Here is a 25,895-nt window from a genome sequence, read left to right as displayed (position 1 = left end):
GTGTTTTTGTGCACTACAGTATGTCCTGTGTTGTGGCGCACTGTGTCCTGTGTTTTTGTGCACTATGTCCTGTGTTGTGGCGCACTGTGTCCTGTGTTTTGGTACACTATGTCCTGTATTGTGGCACACTATGTCCTGTGTTTTGATGCATTATGTCCTGTGTTTTGAAAGGTATAACGATGGAAATTTGTTACTCAGTTTGTCACATGCCATCCTCAAGATCAGAATTGCTGGTACTAATCGGTCCAGTCGCTTCTGGCACTGTTTTTTCCTCGCGCCAAATGTAAATATCCCCTTTTCACATTTGGTGGTGTGTCTGGCTAGGGATTAACTAAGATAATTTTAAGGTTTGCTTTTGACAAAATACTGGAATTATAGTGGACTGATTGATGAACATTCATGCAAAAGAGTTGAATTATCACAAAAGCACTACACCGGGAAGTGATGGTCAGCTTCTGACAGATTAATTGCGCTAAACCACTGGAAAAATGACTTTTGCAAACAATTTCACAATAAAAACAGTATCTATAAATCCAGCCATAATCACCAGCGCTTCACAAAACACAAATATGTCAAACTTTCAAAGTATGATATTTATTTACATCAGGCTCAATTATGTGTAAATGTTCAATCATGAAGTTTTTCTAAGGCATCTAACCATAGCCAAACCCCAACCTTTTCTGTACTGGGTGCTATTTAATATCCATTTACCTGTTAGAGTATGGAAGTGGAAATGATCACTAGGTAAAATAACTTTAATAATCTTTGAACATTGTGCATGATCACAAATGCTGCTGAGTATTTCTGTCATTGTAGAATGAGTTTTACTTCCATTAGAAATATTAATGAAAAGTTATTAATGTCAATATGACACCTATTTCTGTGGAGTGTTGGCGACTGCCCAGGGTTGGTTCCCACCTGCGCCCCTTGTTCTTGGGATAGGCTCCAGTCCCCCCTGTGACCCCAGTTGGGATTAAGTGGTTACAGTGATGGATGGATGGATGGATGGATGGACGGACGGATGACACCTATTTGAGTTGCTGATTAGTTTTTTTTTAGCTCCATTTACAGCTCATCCTTTTTAATCTCCATGTTTCAACATTAATGTTATACTTAAAGGACAGCTATATATATTATATATAGTTTTCCTTCCATAATTGTGACCATTTCGGCCATTCTCTCAGTCCACTGTTAGCTCATTTCCAGCTCAGTTAAAGTCTCAGTCACTGCCCCACGAACATCCTCAGTCTGTGGCACCGGAAGCTGAGCTGTATGTCACCCATTGTCTGATGTAGTTGCTGTGAAGATTCCCTGCCTCCCCCAAAACTGGCCTCTTCAAGTTTAGCTCAGTGTCCACTGGGCTATTGCAGTCAGAATCTTGGAACCCACTGTCGATGGTGTCCAAATCCAGCTCAAGGTGGGGGTAACCATCGTCGGATCGCTCATTGGAAGAGAAGGAGTCCAGAGACAATCGCTCTAGTTCCTGATCGCCTTCAGCTAACTGCCAGTTCAGGTGATAAGGCCCAAATGCTCTGCCCTGTTCCACTATGGGCTCGTCTTCATCACTCCTGGGTCCCGGGAGAAACCTCTCCCTGTGCATCACAGCCCTGCCTGGATGGCTTAAGCTGACTTCTGCTGCACGGTCTCCTAGGTAGGCACAGATGCTTCCCCTGTATGCCTCTGGGCTCAGAGAGCCAGAGCTCTCCTCTCCAGACACAGTTACCGTGTGGATGGAGATATGGCCAGTCATGTGGGTTGAGGCTTGGCTGCTGCTTCCTGGGAGAAAATGCTTGCTGGAGCTGCTCCCTGGGTCCTGCCTGTCTTCACTGTCTCGCCGGCTGGTGTCCTCGTTGTTTCCCTCCAAGAGCTTCTCCAGAGGTGCCTGCTGCTTCTCCTTCACCACCTGCAGCACGATGGTCCTCTCTAAGGTGTCAGGCTCACTGAGGGTAAAAGTGGGGCCCACCCAACGCTGTCAAGACACACAAGCAAAACAGTCAGCGCACGGGGAACAGTTACCGTCAGCACTAGCATGTTGGCGAAATGGTTTGAAGGTCAGCTGGACCTCTGCCTCACTGAGCTTCAGACATGGCAGGATTCAGAGACAGTGATCTTTAAAGAACTATGATATTGGTTAAAAAAACAATGCTAAATGTTTAGCAATAATCTGTTTCCATCAAATAAACTGTGCTTTGCTTCTGCAAACTTTGCATTTGTGCTATGCATGCATTTGCAAGCGAGATGGTGCGATGAGAAGCTGACAGCACTCTAGGCCTCTAATGAGAACAGCATCACTGATTTTATCTGCCTAAAAGATTTTGATCTGGTAAATCAGCCTATGAGCAAACACTAACCACAGATATTATTCTTGGTAGAAGTCTCAACATTTTTTTTCCCCTCACAAACATCTCATGACATTGTCTCCATTTTAGTCAATAAAGATCTTAGGAGTGAATGTAATGAGACCTTCAAAGGAGAAACATTGTAAGCAACAGAAAAAAAATGTGGTCAATGCACTGTATACTAGGTTTGTGAGTGAGAGCTCAAGACTGCAAGGCTTAGTCTTAGGTGAAGACTGCTGAAAGTAATTTGAATCATGTGGAAACAATGAAATATTACAAAGAGGATACATCAAATCAATATTTAAAAAGAGAATCTCCCAAAGTGCCCATGGTTGTCATGATCAGCAGCCACACACATTTCCCCCCTACAAACAAGCTTAAGCTTCTTCACATGTACATTTTGCTGAGGGCTGTAGTGTTTCTGATTGATATCTAAAAAGCGTGGGCTGCCATAGGCTGCTGTTTTTGCACCCAGAAAGATGAAAAAGTGATAAAACTGCCTGGGAACCGCTGATGATGGAACAAACAGATCAGATGTACTACCTCGGTTGTTTTCTTTGCTGTTTAATTTACAGAGGAACAAGCTGTAATCGTCCAGTGCAGGCATCCTGTGCTCGACAAGTCCGACAATAATGTGTGCTGGCGTTCTTCGTCGCTCTAATTTTGTATCTTTATTTTGCTTGAGAGCCTTTTGTGGCTCAGGCCAACATGTTCGGCTGGAACATTTATACTGACAAATTATATATTGGCAAAAAAATTTTATAGTGTGTAAATCGAGGCATTTAAGAGATTAACAGGAAAACATGTGCATGCAGTACAAGATCTTAAGCTAAATCTACTAATATATGGGGAATTGAATGGAAATGCTACTGCGGCATAGTCATTTGGTGTGGGCCCCTTGGTCTCTGTCTAAATCAAAAGAAATCTTAAAGCACTTATGAAAGCATCAACATCATAACAATAATAGTTCATCATTTGTGGACAGCAGAGGATTTGTGTGGCATCTAATATGCTGTGCATTAAACTAACATACACAAGCAGAGATGCTGTTCTGATTAAGAATCATCATATGTCCCTTTTGTCCCCTTTTATGCTGGTTTATTGCTGATATAATGCTGATATAATGCTGATATAATGCCTGTATGTATCCTGAGAGGAATCTCATTCAGGACATTGTTACTTATGCTGTCTGCTCACTTCTTTCCTTGGGTGCCCTTGTGTAGTTTGCTTTTTGCTCCATCTGAGCCATGTAACAATTTAGCTGGGCTGAATGTGTCACGCACTGATGGGATGCCAGTCCATCATGGTAAAAATTAATTTGATTAAAAAAAAAAAACTAGGAACACTACCAGTGTTTTTAGCAACAATTGCTTAATACTGCTGAAAAACCAAAAGTCAACCTAATAGTTTTAATTTAAGGTTTCAAATAACCACTGAAATCAAGAAAATGTTTCATTCCATCAGTAACTGGATGAAGCCTGTGTTCACCTGGACTGTACTTTATCTTACATGTGGCACAGATATTTAGAACATTTATTTATAGAATCTGACCTCTGACATTTCCTTATGTGTGGGAAATCTACTCAGCGGTGTGCGGTTATTAGAAAAAAAAATTCAATGAACATGACAACTATGGGGATGAAAAGGCTCTGGCCAAGGCATGGATCATGTTCATTCTAAGGATTTAAAATGTGACTTTTCCTGGTCACAAATTCTGCGGTAACAATGCGCATTCCAAAGAGCCAGTTTGAAAGCAAGGGGCCCTATCTATGGTACACATACATCATTCATAAACTCATTCTGGAGACCTATCTATGGTACACATACATCATTCATAAACTCATTCTGGAGACCTATCTATGGTACACATACATCATTCATAAACTCATTCTGGAGACCTATCTATGGTACACATACATCATTCATAAACTCATTCTGGAGACCTATCTATGGTACACATACATCATTCATAAACTCATTCTGGAGACCTATCCATGGTACACATACATCATTCATAAACTCATTCTGGAGACCTATCTATGGTACACAAACATCATTCATAAGCTCATTCTGGAGACCTATCTATGGTACACATACATCATTCATAAACTCATTCTGGAGACCTATCTATGGTACACATACATCATTCATAAACTCATTCTGGAGACCTATCTATGGTACACATACATCATTCATAAACTCATTCTGGAGACCTATCTATGGTACACATACATCATTCATAAACTCATTCTGGAGACCTATCTATGGAACACATACATCATTCATAAACTCATTCTGGAGACCTACAGTATCTATGGTACACATACATCATTCATAAACTTGTTCTGGAGACCTATGTATGATACACATACATCATTCATAAACTCATTCTGGAGCCCAATCTATGGTACATATACATCATTCATAAGCTCATTCTGGAGACCTATCTATGGTACACATACATCATTCATAAGCTCATTCTGGAGACCTATCTATGGAACACATACATCATTCATAAACTCATTCTGGAGGCCAATCTATGGTACACATACATCATTCATAAGCTCATTCTGGAGACCTATCTATGGTACACATACATCATTCATAAGCTCATTCTGGAGACCTATCTATGGAACACATACATCATTCATAAACTCATTCTGGAGGCCAATCTATGGTACACATACATCATTCATAAGCTCATTCTGGAGACCTATCTATGGTACACATACATCATTCATAAACTCATTCTGGAGACCTATCTATGGTACACATACATCATTCATAAACTCATTCTGGAGGCCTATCTATGGAACACATACATCATTCATAAACTCGTTCTGAAGCCCAATCAATGGAACACATACATCATTCATAAACTCATTCTGGAGACCTATCTATGGTACACATACATCATTCATAAACTCATTCTGGAGACCTATCTATGGTACACATACATCATTCATAAACTCATTCTGGAGACCTATCTATGGTACACATACATCATTCATAAACTCGTTCTGGAGCCCTATCTATGATACACATACATCATTCATAAACTCATTCTGGAGACCTATATATGGAACACATACATCATTCATAAACTCATTCTGGAGACCTATCTATGGTACACATACATCATTCATAAGCTCATTCTGGAGACCTATCTATGGTACAGATACATCATTCATAAACTCATTCTGGAGGCCTATCTATGGTATACATACAACATTCATAAACTCATTCTGGAGTCTGGAAACTCATCATGAATAAAGTCACAGAGACAAATGTGCGCTAAAATAATTAGTCTAACTATATATGATTGGGAAGCGTAAAGGTGACGATACGCGTGGCGACTGTTTCTAGGCAGTGCTGCTCAGGGACTGTCCCATAGATAATGGACAACAAATTTGAAAAACTTTGATCAGCAGTGGGCGACTTTTTGAGATGATCCAGATCTCAATGAGCCTGGCAACATTGCCCAGAAAGTGGCCCTGTTTATCATCCCCTTAAAGGAAGGGGTGTCAAACTCCAGTCCTGGGGGGCCGGACCCCTGCACATTTTTGGGTTTCTCTTCATTTAACACACCTGATTCAACTCCTTGTGCTAATTATCACACAGCTCTTAAACTGAATCAGCTGTGGTGGAACAGGGAAAGAACTAAGCTACACAGGGCTCCGGCCCCCCAGAAATAGAGTTTGACACCCCTGCCTTAAAGGATTCGCCCTCGTGTTATCATCACTCTGTGGAGTATATGTGATACAATGAATCCACCCCCCAACCTTTAACCATTTAAAAATAGCCACCTTTCCTGAGTTCAGACTGCAGCTAATGGTACTTTCCGAATGGATTGGTACAGCCATGACATCAAACTTTCACCAGCGTGTGTCACTATTTCCACTCTTCATATGGGTTGCTTCCTGTTTCTGGGCGTCAAACTTGACAAATACCCACTCTAGGAACAATCGCTGTACCTGAAAATCTCCGTGGTGTGTGCGGTATAGAGGCTTGAAAAACTCTTCAGGACTTGGAATGTAATGGTACAAATGTAGCCATTTCAGCCATCCTCTGTAAAAGAGAGACATGAAAAAAGTGGTCAAGTTAAATTCACTTTCAGACAGGAAGAGGGAGAGAGAGAGTTCCGTAACCTTATGGTAACAGTGGTGAGGCAGAAGCAACGAACTGAAACCTTCTACATCCAGCTATGAAAAAATAGCATAGCAGTGGAACAATTGACTATAATCATTCAAAAAAGCTAAAGTAAGGCAGGAAGATAAAGAAGAGGGACTCTCCCCAAACATACATAATTTTACCGTTATAATGAGAATTTGACATCCATTATTAGAAAAATATTCAAATTCATGTTATTCAGTTAATATTGTTTTATTACTGGAATATAATTCTGTAATTTGATATTCCTCCCCAAATATCCAGGATTATTGTAATAGTTATGGGAAGATTGGCAGATAGTGCAGGAGTCCTGAACTGACAAGTTAAATGCTAATGAATCTGAACAGTGTGTCACGGCTTGGTAACTCTTATCATCGTTTGGCAAATTTTCACTATTGGGGGCAGTGAACCTTGGCTTTGTGTTGTAGATGATTATGTTGCCCCTGGGGAAAAACAGCTGGGGCCCCCTGCTATAGTACACTTTCCTTAAATTAGCATGTAAAGCTAATGCTAGCTTTACATGCTATATTATGCAGAGTTTCACTACCCATGAATCTGTATTTATGAACCATCGGGATTCCTGATGCTTTTCATGAACTATCTAAAATCAGACGATAAGCATTAACAGGCCAGCCTGTAATATCAGATAATCAAGTCAGGGGGTGTATTATAATTAATCATCAGAGTAGGGAAAGTCCCAAAAGGCACATGAAGGCTTAATCATTACTGAAAGACCTCCGGCAGAATGTTATTGGGGGTTATCATCACTAATGGGGATTCCCTACTGGGCATTTTTAAATTCCACTTATGACTGACATTCTGTACAAAGAAGTCTTTCTTAGATTATGTCGGTATTTGCTTAAATTACTCCGGTAAATCTTCCAAAGTTTGGAAATAAGCTGAAGAATGCACATCTGCCAACACTCCCGATTTTCCAGAGCTCCTGTCGCTGTACTCCTGATTAAGTTTGGATTTCACGCATCCATTGCTCCATTTTGTTGTTGAGACCCCCCCGCTCGGCAAAATGTGTTGTCATTTGCATCATTTTCAATATTGCTGAAATGCGTAGGGGACGCAGTGTGTTTTTTTTAAATAATGTTCCTCCCCCTACTGTACATTTGTAGTATGACAGCTTTGTTCTAAGCTAAGATTCTCATTAGTAAACCTCACAACCCCTCGTCATTTATCAAAATATGGGATAGATTGAACAGTCAAAGGAAAAGTCTCTTCTAGGATAATTATGACGTCAAATCAGACTCATCACAACCTGTATTTTAATTTACCTGAATTTGAATGTTAACCTAACTTGAATTTCATTACCTTTATATCAGAACCTGAATTTGAATGTTTACCTGAACTTGAACTGAAGAAATCGAATTTGAGCATTCGTGTTGTAAGATTTAGGTCAAGAAAATTCGGTTTGAGAAATTCAGGTTCAGAAAAACACGGAAACATTCGGGTTACTCAGAAAGCGCAAAGGAGCGCAAATCGAATGGTGGCCAGTCACAAGACAGGTCACTCACAGGCAGTTATTGTTGATGGAGTTTCATTCACCACCTTAATACGTTTTTGGTAGCCTATGTGTCGCTCAGCCCTGCAGAGAAGAGAAGAGGAGGGACGTGCGGTTTCTCAGCTCACGAAGTGAAATCTGTTTATTTAGTAATTTAAAAAAAAAAATCGCTAGCTGACTATGATTACGTTTACATAACCAGATTAAGATGTTCTCATGTGTTTTTGATAAGCTAATCATGTAAATGCAGTAATCGTTTTATTAAAAACACACGTAAACACCTTAATCGTCATAATCAGCTAAAACAAGAAAACATGTACGTAGTTCGTGACTTGAGAAACCGCGTATGTCCCTCTTCTACGGTCCGTACAGCAAGGCAAGGGCGTGACTTTGGCTGGAACATTGGAGGGGTTGAGGTCTCCACCCATTACGGGAGAAAAATTATTATTGGGGGGGTTGTATTAACTGGTTTTGATTTATTGGGGGGGCTACAACCCCCCCACCCCCGTAATTTACGCCCATGCAGCTAGGCGATATGGACCAAAAACATTATCTCTAAGTATTTTAGGCAGATTAGTGATACATGATATTTTCTATGAAGTGTGCTAATTTTTTCAAACTTTATTAAAAACCACACGAAGAGTTTTATTAACACAATATGTGGCCAAAGCAAAGTGCAAAATACAGGGCTTCCTTCCTTTTTTGCAAATATACAGCTTGGCAACATTTTCCTTATTCCAAACATGTCTCACAATGAACCCAAAATAAACTGCCTATTTCAAATAAAGCAGCCATGAAATAAAAGAATTTCACTCCAGTATGTCCACACGCACTTTTCTCTCCGTTTATGATACTGCTTTCAAAGCGCGTGGAAGTTATTTTTTTGTGTGCCTAAACAATCTAAATCTAAAACGTAAATTTTAAAACAGGAGCGCGACAACCACTGAAAGCGCACACAACACCTGGAAAGATCTTTAATTTAAAGCAATAGCCTCCAACTAAAGGAAGAACAATAACTGCAAAGTACGATACGTTTAACAAGTCAGCCGTCTCACAATGATTTAAAACACAATGAATCAATTAAGTACCAAAGCTCCATCCCCTCCATCAAATTCCGAGTGAGACGCTACAGTAAATGGTTTAATTTTATATGTGAACACTTACTACTGCGTAATGTAACCGCCGCAGCTCTGGCGTTGCCTACAGGAAGGAATACTATCGCTATCCGAAGCCTTTAATAAATCACCAACCCGGGGTGGCGGAGGGGGCGGTGGTGGATGTACAGTAGGTTAGTGCCTCAGTGCCTATGATCAGAAGGTCGCTGGTTTGAGGCCAGACTCGGCGAATTACAGTACTGCATAAATTAAATTAGTGAACTGTGTATAATCCAAATAGGTCATAATACAGTACATGAAAAATTGCTTATTGTAGTTTCGCTGCTGCATCTCCGTGGCTCATTTTGGTCAGTTTATCATAAGCTTTGATGAGTGTATATTTGTTATTGAGAAAAAAAGACTTTCTTTTTCCCTTCAGGTTTTCTGTGCACGCAGCATTAGCCTCAGGTAGCTAGCAATAGGCAGACGGGTTAACGCAAAGTAGGACTATCAAAGTAAAGTTAAAAAAAATACTGTAGTTATATATTTTTTACATGTGTTGTCATGTGTAAAAAAACCCAAAATGAACAATGTAAGCAGACTACTTGATTACTATATGCGAATTATTTAAACAATATTTGTATAAGAATGATTCTGTCCCAAGCTTTTTGATCAATAAAAGCGGTTGATCATTAAAACGGTGATTATTATAAGCGGTTTCCACTGTATCAACTATTATTAGTAATAACAATGAGCCTATATCAATATAAATGGTATTGTGTCATCCACTATCTCATTTTGAAAATTGATCTGTATACTATAAACATTTGATATACCACCCACCTCTAATGGCTCATGTAGTTTAATTGTCCCACGTAAACATCTGTTGTGTTGTGAGAGGATTTGCAACATTTTTTTGTTTTGCATGCCTCTATTGGAATTTGTGTTTAGACTCCATAACTCAACTGCCCATGAGACTAGACTCCATAACCAGACTAGTTATGTCTATTGGCTTTACCTTGCAAGTCAGATTCCTTGCACAGGCTACTTGCATTTTTGCACCTTATCTTTTGCAGTATCCTATTCAGTATTGTAGTATTTTATTTCATTTTATTTATTTTATGTCATCATCGTATTGTTTTGTCTTGTAATTTTATTGTTTACTTTAAATGTTCCTGGCTGCTATGACAACTTAATTTCCATCAGGGTATTGATAATTAAATAAATAGATAGATCTATCTATCTATCTATCTATCTATCTATCTATCTATCTATCTATCCAATCCATCCATCCAGAGTTTGAGTTTGCAGCTGCTATTAGCCACCATCTTAAGGTGGTGGATTTAGGAGACCCCAACTCAAATGACTGGTGGCCTGTCTTGTGATTGGCCAAGATTGTGCTCAATTACATCTGTGCTCTTTTGCTCTTTCTGACATTTTCTCTATTTTACCTGAATTTTTCAACCTGAATTTTATGGGTATTTCCTACCCTGCCCCCGCCCCCCAGGTGCTGCAGACCAAGTTAATGTGTCTCTGGGTTCTCATTCGCTCCTTACTCTGCCCTCCCCATCCCTTTTGCTTGTCCCCATGCCAAGATGCTGGGGTAAGAGTTTGCCCTGGTCTTCTGATGTGTTTGGATGTCTATGTGATTTTACTTTTGATTGTTTACTTGTTCCTCCATGATAGTGTCCTCACAAATCACATCTAACAGTGTTGGTCATCCAGGAAACTCCATGACTTGCATTCCGTGAAGGAAGTAGAAGCTTTTGGAGTAAAACTGAAACATATTTTACCCTCTAACCCTGGCCAAATCCACAAGGTGCACTCATTGGCTGAGATGTCTGACTGCTCCCTCTACAGATAAATCAAGGTTACATAAGCAGAAAAAACTGCACTCCGAGCACAATTCAGAATTCTCTGTGGTTACAGGAAGTGTATATTCAGAACTGTGGAGGCAACAAGAGGCCCTTGACTGTAAAACTATGGTATAAGTTTGTACCGTGACGTTTCTATATATGCAAGCCTCCGCAGGAACACCAGTGAAGGCAAGTGCTGACCTCGCTTCCTGTATCGATTGGCGCCAACAAAGTCTCTGCCTCAACTCGAAATTACTGCAGTTCGCGGTTTTCGTGCGTGGGAAGATGTTGCGAGCAAAGGGACAAGTAAAACTCATTTTGACATGCTTTAGACATTGCAAATTCAGGCCATATGAGCTCATTTACTGTTAGGGACACTATGCATCTTTTCCCATAAAGACCCAAGCTATAACGGACTATCTTTGTGCTCAAATATCCAATACGCCCCAGATGTTTCGTTGGCTAACCAGATGCTGATTTTTGGTGTTAAGGTAAATAATTAGCACTATATTATTATTTGAAATGAGTGGCATTCATATTATATGGAAGAAATTATCTTTTTCTGAGGCCTATGCTTAATTTATGCAAAATAGCAACATATTGTCTGTACTTACATTCTTCCCAAGTAAATCAAGAGCAAGCAGGGCAGCACTGACAGGAAAGGCAACACATACATGTAGAGGTTCCCTTTATCACCTGAAATAACAAGAAGGGCAAGGCTCAGCCTCTATCAAGGCAAAGAGCTGAAGTATAGTCCACACACCAACAAATCAAGAGAAATTACAGTATTATGAAAAATGACAAAGATACAAAGTCTGTATGGTAGTGAGCAGAACTTCCCCTGAGATTAAATGAACCAAAAAAATTATTTATATCCCTCCGGATTTCTACTAAAGCAATAATCTGTTTTTACATAATCACGGCTGAATGCTACATATCCATGTTATATGTAACATTAGACATTTATCTAAAATAGTCTACATGGAAACCAACAGAGCAACTAAGCAACAGAGAGATAAACTGTAAAACTAATTAATAATTTGACTTTCATGGTGAAAGCTCTCGCTGAAAAATTCCTTTACGTTTGTGACGTGGTTTTTATTTCACTAAATAGATGATCTGAGAACAGGGGTCATGGCCATCAGGAATTCTGACAGACCATTTGATCAAAGTACAATTTTTCCACAAACATAGTATTTAAAAATGTAACCAACACATTGCTTTTCTGAGCCAACACATTCTGCCACTCACACATACGGCCATCACCTGTGTACAGACAGGTTGATGATCCCTGTCTGAGAGCCAAGCATGTTGCCACATAGTATTACAGGCTGAAACCACCCCTCAAAATCTTCCAGACCCCCCTGAGATTCATTCCTAGCTAAAGGTCTGCTGAGAGCCGTACTCACTAATGACTTTCCAATTCTTGGAGGGGCTCCATTCACTCCAGAATGCTTCCATATAGGTGGGGGATACAGATGCCTGGACATCCACTTCATGCTCAGTCCCAGGCCTGAAGAGTCCATAGGGAATTTCCAAGTAACTCCTGTCCTCATCAATGGAGTAAGTTCGTTCCTTTTACGAAAAAAATCACGATTTAATTGGCTAGCCAACAATACATCAAACTGTTTATATTTACTCACAATATTTTTATGTTACACACCAGCCTAGTACTCTATAAACAAATCAATTTTACTGGACATGTGGCCCAGTTTTCGAAGGGTTCGTATTGAAATTTTGCTTTCCAGCCAATAGAAAGAATTTTAATGATGTGGATTAAGTCTATACTTTTGTGACTTTGAACACCCTGGTAAAATGAAACAGGCATGGTGACAAAACAAATGTATAAAAGATGTATGGAGGTGGTGTTAAATCAGTGTGTGCCACTTTAAGTGCAAGTGTCCAAGGCACAGACAATATTAGCAAAATAATTTAGCAGTTGGTATAAATGTGTGATAATTCTTTCAGTCACACATTGATGAATGAACTCCCCCGAGTTAATCCAAAATAGTGATGCTTCTTATTGGGTTTTATGACTCATTAAATGGTACACCACAATACCTCAGAGGGTCTCCATTTTTTTATTTATTTTTTTTTTACCTCAGAAGGCTGATCTATTGTTCTTATTCGCACTCGGTAAATCAGGTGTTTATGCAAGTATGAGTCTTCGTCCTCATAGGCCGTTGTCCAGGAGATATTGTAGCCGCCATCATTCTCTTCCAACCGAATGTTGAATGGGGCTTCTGGTTTTACTACAGTCGCAAGGAGTGTGAGAGAGAATGAGGCATTGAGATGCACTATTATACTGTTAGAATATTAAATAAGGTTGGTTTATAAACAGGGTGATAGGTGACATTTATGTTAGCATTACAGTATATACTTACTTAAACATATAGAGTCCACCAAAAACAACAAACAAATAAATAAAATCTACACAAAGAGGAAGGACATACATAAGAAATGGACAGAAAGGTGGGAGAATATATTCCAATACTGAGAACTAAAAATGTTGAAATGTATTCTAGTGTAATTACGATTTTGTTGTAAGAGACTTGCTTATTTTGGCTTACTCTTTTCATACATCAGGAAATGTACTGAGCTGATGGATTCCGGAAACCCTTCGCTGTTGAACTTGGTCACGCTTGCGGAGCAGTTTGCATTAACAGAAACGACTAAGTCAAAGTCTGGTTCAGTGGTGCACCAGTGTTGAGAGGGCGTCATCTCACAGCTCCTGTTCACTTTTTCTATTTCATTCCTTTAAAGAAAATAAAGATATACTTGTGGCTTACAGATATGTAGGGTGCTTTAATACCATAAGGGACATGAAACAAACTTTCACTTATCACTTTCAATTATAACTTCACTGAAATACACTTTTCAGACACAAAACAGAGGGAGAAAGGAACAATTCTCATAACTGAAACCAGGGGTAACTGGCAAATGTCAGACTCATGAACTGTGGATTTCAGCATGAATTGTCGAGCCTTACATATATATTTGAAATTGGCATATTTTTTTTCCCATTAAAATAGTACTGACTGGCATTTTGTATGACATTTAGTGTATAAATGAACTTATGAAGTTAAGATACAATTAAAATAAAATACAATTAAAAAAAATCCATGATTAAAAACTAATTATTAATAGCAAAGACTTGAGAAATATTGTTATTATTCATGTTTGAAGAAACAAAGACAGATTATGAAGCACTGCACTTTAATGGTTAAATGAAGACCCTGAATTTTGTTTTTGTCTTAGAAAACCTCTACCAGAGTTGCTGAATCAATTCAGGCCTTTCTTTCCTTTCAATCTGTTGGGATTTAGGTCGTCATTGACAAAAGAGAAATGTACAGTAGGTTACTGATGGAGCAAAACCCGTAATCACTTTAAGAAAAGATGACAGGGCCAAACAGATCACGCACCAGCAAGCTGCTATGACTGTGTACGAAGATGTGAGTGCCTTTTCGGAACAGGAACAATTTAAGGAGGAGATGAAGTCTGCTGTGCAGGTGATGTTGCATGCGCATGCAGCTGGAGTGAGGGGGAGATGAAGGACAGTCAGTGGTAGGGTACTGTTTTTTTTTTTTTTTAAACTTTGTTTTTATTACGTTTCAAGAACCAATCAATAGACCATTCAGTCAACGGACTCAGCAAAGGACATGGAGAAGTACTGCCTTTTGCCCTATCTAGGAGTTTAAGCCACAAACCACAACATCCTCAGAAAACCCCCAGAGACAATACTTTCATAGTGCAGTCCAGTCATATATTTCAGGAAACACAATTTATGGAGAAACTGTGAGTGAGCTGGGCTCAGGATACCTACTGTTGTGAAGCAGACAGTGCAGCAGGAATGAAAGAAGAGCACACTGAAGGGCGGCCATCGCCGGCAAGTCGAGGCTTGGTAAAGGCTCTTATAAAGAGGCGGAAACACCTTCAGTGCAAACAAAAGCAAGGTTTCTCAGTGTTTAGGCCATTATTTCAACAGTTCTCAGTGTTTATTAAAGCACCAGCCGATTAAATGCAACCGTATTAACGGTTTCTGAGGAACCGTATTGTTCCTCACACCACTGTTATGTTCATTCAGACTTTAATCACACTGCCAACTGTCATTAAGTCATTAATCAACAAGAGTAATCATTTCCTCTTATAATAATAATTAAATATGTTTGTGATAGTTACATAATTATCTGAACCATTCTGTCACACCACAAGCCTGTGTTAGATAAATGATTACGGAAGAAAGATGGATGGATGGATGGATTAGAAAATTTCCCACTCAGAAATATTTTTCATCAATTCATATGAAACAGATAAGCTTTTGTAACGTCATACAAAAAAATCTTATCAAAATTGTCTTTTAAATGAACCGTCAGGCAAGTTACTTGTGGGTTTCTTGTTATGACAAGAAGACTGACTGAACTGATACAAGCCACAATGGAAAGTCTAGAGTAAGTGAATCATTTCTCTAATAAAGCACATTATTCTTTTGAAAACAACAAACAGCGAAAACAAAACATCTTGAATAGGAATGAAAACAAATCACACAGTGAAATGTCATCAACAGTGACAAAAACACCACGTACATATGTAAGTGTATTTTGTATCTTAAAAAAAATATGAATCGGTTACTGTGAAACAAGCAAAATCTCTGTATTCCTGCTTGCCTTAACATTTGTATTCAATTTATAGTTAAAAATGCCATATCGTGTTTAGTATATTAGACCTCGCTACAGTTATGACAATTACATTTTTTAAAAAGTCATAATTTGGTATTAAAAATCAATCTCTATTTACAACAGGAAGACTGTGACAGCTACAGTAAGCTTGAATTAAAGAAGAACAACGTACCTTTATCTTTGTCCTAAAATCTGAACAAGCAGCAGATTCAGAGCTGTATTCTGTGCCGGGCTGAAATGATCAAGATTTCAGCTCTGGTTCCTACAGCCAGAAACATTCCTCATGTGACGCTTCAGCAGCCATTCTGACATCTTGGAACCTGGGCACTGCGTCACTGAGGATGTGGGCTGTGGCAGACGTGTATGAATTTAGCATCACGCCGTTTCCCCACACACTCCTGTTTTTGCAAAACGGCTGCGTTAATATCTGTGAAAGTGGTGGGAGAGGTGTGACGCCGAAAGGTCAAGAATGGCTCTTCAAGCGGTTTTGGCCCAAAAGTCACACCAGAATTACTGCTTTAAAAAAAATCACATATAAATAATAAAATTGAATTCAAGTGCATATCTGTAGACATGTTAAACTGAGTTTCACTCGAGCAAGTTCACCATAAATATACCCTCGCCGTCACTGTGCCAAGTCCACATCAAAGACACCGTAACCAAAATGCTGTAGTATGCGTCATGCTGTTATTTTTTTTACCACCCTGTGGTGGGGAAGGGGTGTCTCAGGGGGAAAAGATCAAAAGCCAGCTTGTACAAACAGAGTGAAACATCCTTGATTTGATGCATTGCACAGGGTGCACATTCCAGACCCACCCTCCGAGGATGGAGACCTCAGGGTACTGCAGGGGTTTGCGTGTGTTATCGATCCTCGGAGCTATGGCGTCTGCAGGTCCGGCTCATGCTAGGGTCTCACTTAGCACACAGGTCTGTGAGGAGAAGCTAGGCAAACTGTCACCCCAGTATCAAGAAATACCCATGTACCCTGCCCGGAAAGAGGCTGCTGGGATCGAGCCCTGAAGCCAGGCCAGGGGAAGTGTATTTGGGAGAGCACCTGCTGGCAGGGTTCCCTGCAGAACCGGGCCGGGTTCAGCCCGAGCCATCCTACAGGCTCCCCATTTGCAATGAGAGACGTCGGGGTGGCATGCAGTGCCATGTGGTCGGCAAGCATGAGCAAGATTAAACCTTCGCAATGAACACTGGCTTTGGGAACATAGAACGTTCTCTAGCGGATAGCGGACCTGACCTCCAGGGGGAGCGGAAGGAGGCTTGGATCTGCCCCGGGGTCTTCTCAGTCAGCCGAGAGGTACAAGCCATTTAGAAGCGCTGCAGTGTAGGCAGTCGTGGGAGGTAAATATCATGCATGGCAAGAGTTTGAAGAGGCCCCAGTTTTAGCAAGCTGATTTACGCTTCAGTAAGGGGAGGTGGGACCTCACTGAGGCTGTGATCAGGTGGAGGGGGGACATGCTGACCAACTGGGGAGGGAATACTTTAAGGTTCTACAGTACATAAACCCCGGGGACACGTCCTCTCACCCGGACATAGCAGTGGAAACCTTGAAAGTCTTTCACTGCAGAAGCTGCTCATGTGGCGTAAGGCTGCTACCTCAAGCCGAGTTTATACTTTATGCTTGCCACGTGCGCTTTCGTGCGCTTCCATTCTGGGGACTTACCCCGGCCCGATCACATTTCTCATTGAAAGTCGATTCGATTCTTTTGATAAAATACGATTTTTGGGTGTAAATCAATAATACGACATAGGTGGAATATACGGAGCCCGTTACAGGTCTGGGTGGGAAAACATCTTTTGAAATAGCTTTGCGATCCCATTACACTTGCCCACTTGCTTTTTGCTGCAACGTGACGGCAAGGATAAACCCAAACGCTTGTGTGGGCATTTCGCCTTCAGTAGCCCAGCTGTCTTGTTTAGTTACTGGTAGTGAATTGAAACAGTGCCATTATTAATATATATATATAACATATATGGAAGTTACTTGGTGTATTGTATCCCATAGTTTAATGCTTAAAGCAAACTTAACTGGACATGTCTATATATATATATATATATGTGTGTGTGTGTGATATATATATACACACACATACATTACATATTATTATTAATATTATTATTACTATGTTACTCATATCCTTAGCCCGACATCCACATATCATATGTGTTTACAAAGTGTGTTTTAATGAGTTCACGTGTCTAAATCATGTAGGAGGGGTATTTTAAGTCTTAAACTATACATATATGGTCTTTCTATATTGTGTATTTTCACCTATCGCTGATGCGTCTGCAAGGTAACTTCCGCAATAGGCAGGGGATCACTGTACTCATTAGTCGATTAATTCTATGTTTTGTATTTTAAATGATTAAGCAGTTATTATTTGTAACAGAAAAATATTGTGTAGGAACGCAAAATTATTGCAAGGGAATGTAAAACTATTTCCACACCCTGACCTCTTAGGGGCTCGATAATAAGAACATAAGCAATTTACAAACGAGAGGAGGCCATTTGGCCCATCAAGCTTGTTTGGGGAGAACTTAACTAATAGCTCAGAGTTGTTAAAATCTTATCTAGCTCTGATTTAAAGGAACCCAGGGTTTTAGTTTGCGCTACACTAGCAGGAAGACTATTCCATACTCTAACTACTCACTGTGTAAAGAAGTGTTTTCTCAAATTCAGTTTAAAATGTTCTCCAGCTAATTTCCACTTATGGCCACGGGTTCTAGTATTTAAACTAATATTAAAGTAGCCATTTGGCTGAACAGCATCCAGACCCGTTAGAATCTTATATACCTGGATCATATCCCCCTTAGTCTCCTTTGTGCAAGGCTGAACAGATATATCATTAATCTTAAACAGATGTAAATGAGAAGAGGTTCCCAGAGCTTATTTGTTGGTCTGAGCTGAACAAATTGAAAGGACAAAGTTTACAAACATGTCACCCACTGGATATACCAAGGCAGTTATCTTGCACGTGTGCAGTTGACGCACAAGGTTTCCAGCCAACCCCTGTTGACGACATTTACATCACGTCCCCTCGTCCACAACAGAAAGCGCACGTCGAAAAGTGAAGTATGAATTGGCCTTCACAGGACTATGTCACCATAGACCCCTTCAGCCCAGAGCTGTCTGGGGGGGGGGGGGGGGGTTCCTACGTTCCTACACAATATTTTTCTGTTACAACTCCAAGACTGAGCTCACACCATCACGCTACCTGGCAAATTCAGCTCACTACCCAGGCAGGAAGCGGCCCTTGGGCACCGTCTCACAGCTCCGCCGATCATAAACCCATGCTCCCCTCTCCCCTGGTTCTTACTCCCCAGGCAGGAAGCGGCCCTAGGGCAGGGAGATTGTCTAAGCAGTTTACTTGTATGAAAAGGCATATGACAATGTGCCTTGGGGGGTCCTGTGGGGGGTGGTTCAGGAGTATGGGGTATAGGGTCCCTGTGTAACCGGAGCGAGTGTTTGGTTCACATTGCCGGCAATAAGTCTCCTTCCCAGTGGGTGTTAGACTCCACCAGGGCTGCCCTGTGTTACTGATACTGTTCATAATTTTATGGACAGAATTTCTAGGCACAGCGAAGGGGTGCAGGTGGTCCGGTTCAGTGGCCTCAGGATTGCATCTTCGCTTTTTGCAGATGTGGTCATGATGACATCATCAGGCTGTGACCTGTAGCATGCAGATGTGGTCATGATGACATCATCAGGCTGTGACCTGTAGCACTGAGGCACTTTGAGTGTGAAGCCAGCAGAATGAGGATCAGCAAATCCAAGTCTGAGGTTATGGTTCTCGACCGGGTTGCCCTTTCCTACTGGGGCATAAATTACTGACTCAAGTGAAGATATCTCAGGGTCTCGTTCATACGTGAGGGAAGAAGGGAAGGGGATATCAACAGGCAGATAGGGGCAGCGTCAGCAGTTATGCGGACATTGCACCAGTCTGTCGAAGTGAAAAGAGAACTAAGTTGAAAGGCAAAGCTATTGATACTAGTCAAGCTGTGTTCCTCCCCTCACCTAAGGTCACAAGCTTTAGTGACAGGAAGAATGAGGTTGCGAATTCAAGGAGCAGAAACAAGCTTCATTCACAGGTTGCCTGCACTCAGCCTTAGAGTTTGGGTGTGCAGCTCAGACATTTTGGACAGCCTAAAATCTAAAGCAGCCATCTAAGGTGGTTCTGGCATCTGTCCAGCACGCCTCCTAAACCAGCGGTGGCCAAGCCTTCCAGGTCCAATTCATGTATAGTGTAGATTAGCGCGTGTGTGTGTCAGTTACATCATGTCTGTGTTTCGTGCTTGAGCATGGTTAGTGATCACACTAGATACATACCAGGATCAGCTGAATTATGCCCGGCTGAACCGGAGTGATTACACTAGTCAAACAAACTAGACTTTGGGGGTAAAACACACTCATGCATGGTATGGATTGCCTAGTGTGACTACACTCTTATAGGCAGATTCGTGGGGTGACTGCACTTTTGTGAAGAGTGGTGATCAAGCGAGAGTTATGTTAATAGACAAGGCTTGTGGTCAATCTACATCCCTTTCCTCACCTATGGTCAGGACCAAAACAACAATATCACAAAAAAGGTTGCTGGACATCTCTGTGGCAGGGCAAATACAGGCACAAAAATAATGCAGAAAACAATAGCTGAATAAAAATGTGTCAGTAAAGCATCTTTACTGAAACGGTACAATCCACAAACACAATCCACTCTTGCACACAGAAATAGCAGATTGCATAATATGCTAAAAAGTGATTTTCAGTTTGATGATGGCTTAAGCAATAATGATTTTTCATGCACATGCAATCCGGATGAGGCAAACCTGAAAGCTACTTCAAAGAACATTGGGCAGATCATACTGTATATGGCAACCATTAGTTTATTTCTGATGGGGTGTTTTCTGCAGTCTTCAACAGTAAGGAAGAAAACATCTCCTAGTTGCCATTTTGTAGGTCATCTCTGCAGTATCTGAGTTACAGTTACTGTTAAACAAAAGGCAGTCATTGATCTCAGGAAAGAGACTCTTTGTCCCCAGGTTACATGTTTGAGAAGGTTGTGTTTTGGAACAGCTAGAGGATTCTGAGAAGGAGGTATCTGAGACTCTCAGTGGTTTCAACGCAAAGCTGCATTTCAAAGAACCAGAGCTCCATGAATAATAAGAAATCGTCCCTGCGCTAAACCTAATGGGTCTGAAATTAGCCAGCACAGAAACTGTGAGTAATACTGGTTGAGTGAAAACTAAATGCAAAGTGTGCAAAGCGTATGATATGCTTTGCAAGACAATGTTCGTCTGAAACCACGGTAAGAAAACAGCAGTAAAAACTACTTAAATACATAATCTATAATGCGACATTTACAGATAAAAAGTGAAGTGTACTTGCAATATCTTCTGTATTGTGAACTACTGTGTTGTATACTGAAAAAGTACACTTCTTAGCTAATGGTACTGCACAGTGCTTATCGAGTGCCAGTTTATAGAGTGCCAGCTTATACATACCGTGAATAGAGTACTGGGAATAGAGTACCGTGAATAGAGTACCGTGAATAGAGTACTGGATAACAATGGTCCTGAAGTCCCAGAAAACAAGCACAAGGATGAATGGTACACCAGGAGAAAATGTACACTAACATATAGTGCAAATATCACTTAAACTAACTTAATACCATCCATCCATCTTCTGTACCCGCTTGTGCAATGCTGAGTTGGGGGGTGGGGGGCTATCCAGGAAGCCACGGGCAAAGGGCGAGGAGCAACACAGGATGGGGCGCCAACCAAGTGCAGACCAGCTTCATACATTATGCCTGCATTCAGTTTTTGGCTAAAATAACCTACTCTCGTTTTCACTAAGCATGTAAGTGTCAAAGTGCACTGTTGTCCCATGTCAGTTGTTCTTTAGTATTTATCATTGTAATATAGCTGCAGACAGAATGTTTCTGGGCTGCAGGAGGAAGCAGAAATACTCAGACAAAACCCACACAAATATGGGAGGAACATACAAGCCCACAGAAGATCCGTGGAGCGGGATACAAGCCCTGCACACCTGGAGAGGACAGCACTGTCACATCACACCTTAAGGTTTGGGGAACCCTAGAAGCTGGAGTGGCTCTGGCCAGGCTTTCTCACTGACTGGAATCCTGTACCTGGTTCCCCTTCCCTGTCCATCCTGGGATAGGCTGCAGGCTCACACTGTGCCTCTGTATTCTCACTGACTGGAATCCTGTCCCTGGTTCCCCTTCCCTGTCCATCCTGGGATAGGCTGCAGGCTCACACTGTGCCTCTGTATTCTCACTGACTGGAATCCTGTCCCTGGTTCCCCTTCCCTGTCCATCCTGGGATAGGCTGCAGGCTCACACTGTGCCTCTGTATTCTCACTGACTGGAATCCTGTCCTTGGTTCTCCTTCCCTGTCTATCCTGGGATAGGCTGCGGGCTCACACTGTGCCTCTGTATTCTCACTGACTGGAATCCTGTCCCTGGTTCCCCTTCCCTGTGCATCCTGGGATAGGCTGCAGGCTCACACTGTGGCTCTGTAATCTCACTGACTGGAATCCTGTCCCTGGTTCTCCTTCCCTGACCATCCTGGGATAGGCTGCGGGCTCACACTGTGCCTCTGTATTCTCACTGACTGGAATCCTGTCCCTGGTTCCCCTTCCCTGTGCATCCTGGGATAGGCTGCAGGCTCACACTGTGCCTCTGTAATCTCACTGACTGGAATCCTGTCCCTGGTTCTCCTTCCCTGACCATCCTGGGATAGGCTGCGGGCTCACACTGTGCCTCTGTATTCTCACTGACTGGAATCCTGTCCTTGGTTCTCCTTCCCTGTCTATCCTGGGATAGGCTGCGGGCTCACACTGTGCCTCTGTAATCTCACTGACTGGAATCCTGTCCCTGGTTCCCCTTCCCTGTGCATCCTGGGATAGGCTGCAGGCTCACACTGTGCCTCTGTAATCTCACTGACTGGAATCCTTTCCCTGGTTCTCCTTCCCTGTCCATCCTGGGATAGGCTGCAGGCTCACACTGTGCCTCTGTATTCTCACTGACTGGAATCCTGTCCCTGGTTCCCCTTCCCTGACCGTCCTGGGATAGGCTGCAGGCTCACACTGTGCCTCTGTATTCTCACGGACTGGAATCCTGTCCTTGGTTCCCCTTCCCTGACCATCCTGGGATAGGCTGCAGGCTCACACTGTGCCTCTGTATTCTCACTGACTGGAATCCTGTCCCTGGTTCCCCTTCCCCGACCATCCTGGGATAGGCTGCAGGCTCACACTGTGCCTCTGTATTCTCACTGACTGGAATCCTGTCCTTGGTTCTCCTTCCCTGTCTATCCTGGGATAGGCTGCGGGCTCACACTGTGCCTCTGTATTCTCACTGACTGGAATCCTGTCCCTGGTTCCCCTTCCCTGTGCATCCTGGGATAGGCTGCAGGCTCACACTGTGCCTCTGTAATCTCACTGACTGGAATCCTTTCCCTGGTTCTCCTTCCCTGTCCATCCTGGGATAGGCTGCAGGCTCACACTGTGCCTCTGTATTCTCACTGACTGGAATCCTGTCCCTGGTTCCCCTTCCCTGACCGTCCTGGGATAGGCTGCAGGCTCACACTGTGCCTCTGTATTCTCACGGACTGGAATCCTGTCCTTGGTTCCCCTTCCCTGACCATCCTGGGATAGGCTGCAGGCTCACACTGTGCCTCTGTATTCTCACTGACTGGAATCCTGTCCCTGGTTCCCCTTCCCCGACCATCCTGGGATAGGCTGCAGGCTCACACTGTGCCTCTGTATTCTCACTGACTGGAATCCTGTCCTTGGTTCTCCTTCCCTGTCTATCCTGGGATAGGCTGCGGGCTCACACTGTGCCTCTGTATTCTCACTGACTGGAATCCTGTCCCTGGTTCCCCTTCCCTGTGCATCCTGGGATAGGCTGCAGGCTCACACTGTGCCTCTGTAATCTCACTGACTGGAATCCTTTCCCTGGTTCTCCTTCCCTGTCTATCCTGGGATAGGCTGCAGGCTCACACTGTGCCTCTGTATTCTCACTGACTGGAATCCTGTCCCTGGTTCCCCTTCCCTGACCGTCCTGGGATAGGCTGCAGGCTCACACTGTGCCTCTGTATTCTCACGGACTGGAATCCTGTCCTTGGTTCCCCTTCCCTGACCATCCTGGGATAGGCTGCAGGCTCACACTGTGCCTCTGTATTCTCACTGACTGGAATCCTGTCCCTGGTTCCCCTTCCCCGACCATCCTGGGATAGGCTGCAGGCTCACACTGTGCCTCTGTATTCTCACTGACTGGAATCCTGTCCCTGGTTCCCCTTCCCTGTGCATCCTGGGATAGGCTGCAGGTTCACACTGTGCCTCTGTATTCTCACGGACTGGAATCCTGTCCTTGGTCCTTATTTGCAACCTGCAGAATGCAGAAAGCACCAGGAACAGCAGAACCTCATTATGTAAATATCGCCGCATTATCCAGCAGAAGAAGCCACTTAGGTTAATTTACCTTCACCAGACCTCACCTGTCCCTTGTCTAATATAAGAACTGTCAAATTGAAGATGGTTATATCTACATGGTAGGGAAGCTTACAAGGGCAGTACAAAGAGGTGGCCTCAAGGAACTCCCAAGGCTTTAGATGGTTTGAATCCTTCAACAAGAAATCTACAGCCTATGTAAAGCAACAAACTAAGAAGGGTGTAAGAGGCAAGCTTATAGTTAACCAATGTCTTCAAATCCAGAAACATTCCCCAGGCAGGCTGGTAGACTGAAAGTTTTCCCAAACGTCCATCACCTGAAAGTCCAAGGTCAAGGCAGAAAGTAAAGCAAGCCAAGGAAAATCCAAAAGAGCTCACTGAAGTCCCAGGCACCCATTAAAAGGGCTTTGATAACTGAACACAACCTGAAAAAGCCGGCCGTTGTCTGCAGGTGCGTTTGTGGCCGCAGTCCTGAACTGGTTATTTCTAGGAAGGTAATGCTTCTGGCTACTCGCTGGGGCCCTCTGGTGGCCATGGTTACCACTCGCGAAGACTGTAAACGTAAGCATGCTCAGTGTAACGCCCCTGCAGTATGACAGATTTCAGCCCCTATTAAACCAGGGACCACGAAATGAAAATAGACCAGAGCCAGGGACCCTTTACATTGATCTGTAATCGTATTACAGGCACAATAATATTAACAACCTTATTAATTATTTGATTTCGATAGGTAGAGAGCTTAAAAACTTAGTCACCCTTGAATATTTTTCCGTGTCTGTTTCTAGCTGATGCCTGCTAACATACAGCACATCACATAGACCACATGCCTCCGGAGTGTATGTAAATAGGCGCTAAGTGGTTCGCTTATTTAGTTCACGTGTTCTGTTGATTATTTTCGGACGGAGCGGCTCCCGAAGTTCACCCGGTGTATTTGTAACAGTAATATTTCCGGGGATTGCCGTAATGTACGTGCTCTTGGCATCCCTATTACTATGGGCTGATATTTGTGCCACTAGAAACTGAATATGAATTTTGTATATTTGAATCTACAGTTAAAAACTGAATCTGAATCTAATAGTTTGAATCTGATTTCCAATAACTTGAAACAGCATTTATCCTACCTCGAAAGTTTTCAGTTCGCAAATTCAATTTCAATCTATTGTGACACACACATCCGGGTCCTTGAGGAAAAGTCTTCGACCGCAGATTCACAACGCAACTCATTTCCACGTTTACGACAGTTCTGCAGGTCGGGGTAAAGAGGAGGCGTGTGCCGGGGTGTCGCAAGCGCAAATGCAAGATCGTACACGTAATAAAAATTAAGCAGTACCGGCACTGCTATATTTTAGTCTTTATCGTACCACCACTTCTCACAAGTTGCCAGTACTCTGCCACTCAGAGACAAGCGTCACGCGAGAGTTGCGGGGCAACGCGCACAGTACCGACAGTGTTGTTGAGGCGCTCCTGTTGCTCCCAACACCCCCGCCGCATCCCTGCCGCCGTTCTCACGGTCAATACAGTAGCGACACTTTTATTTTTCCAATTCGAGCACTGCTTATACAGATCACCATATTAAACACCAGTCCAACTGATGCTCCCGGTTATTAGCACAGCACACAGAGAGCGCTGTAGACATGCAGCAAACCAGACACATTGCACCTCAAGCCCGCTTTATAACTTTACATTTAGATCGATACAGGGGTATCTGTATCGATGCACTCGTGTTGTGTTTTTTCTTCCCCGCCAATCAAGAGTCAGGGGCCGCTTGTGTAGATCT

General features: G+C 42.4%; 1 protein-coding gene across 2 annotated transcripts; it reads right to left on the bottom strand.

Annotated features, from left to right (window-relative positions):
- Positions 1-574: 574 nt before the first annotated feature.
- Positions 575-25,302, bottom strand: il21r.1 (interleukin 21 receptor, tandem duplicate 1). 2 transcript variants are annotated; one of them, XM_072705077.1, is made up of 10 exons: positions 25,240-25,302; positions 15,818-16,072; positions 14,793-14,900; positions 14,392-14,500; positions 13,540-13,724; positions 13,070-13,221; positions 12,379-12,544; positions 11,584-11,665; positions 6,314-6,407; positions 575-1,969 (listed from the first exon to the last, which is right to left on the bottom strand). In XM_072705077.1, the coding sequence occupies exons 3-10, from the start codon at positions 14,848-14,850 to the stop codon at positions 1,244-1,246; spliced, it is 1,572 nt and encodes a 523-aa protein (XP_072561178.1). In that variant the 5' UTR covers positions 14,851-14,900; positions 15,818-16,072; positions 25,240-25,302; the 3' UTR covers positions 575-1,243. The 2 variants fall into 2 exon arrangements, with proteins under 2 accessions (XP_072561178.1, XP_023672289.2); XM_023816521.2 differs by lacking the exon at positions 25,240-25,302 and having other exon boundaries at positions 15,818-16,520.
- Positions 25,303-25,895: the final 593 nt, after the last annotated feature.

Source organism: Paramormyrops kingsleyae, chromosome 22 (assembly GCF_048594095.1).
Source record: "Paramormyrops kingsleyae isolate MSU_618 chromosome 22, PKINGS_0.4, whole genome shotgun sequence".
Classification (NCBI taxonomy): domain Eukaryota; kingdom Metazoa; phylum Chordata; class Actinopteri; order Osteoglossiformes; family Mormyridae; genus Paramormyrops; species Paramormyrops kingsleyae.
The sequence above is the reverse complement of the archived record's forward strand: the minus strand, read 5'-3'. Positions and strand labels throughout refer to the sequence as shown.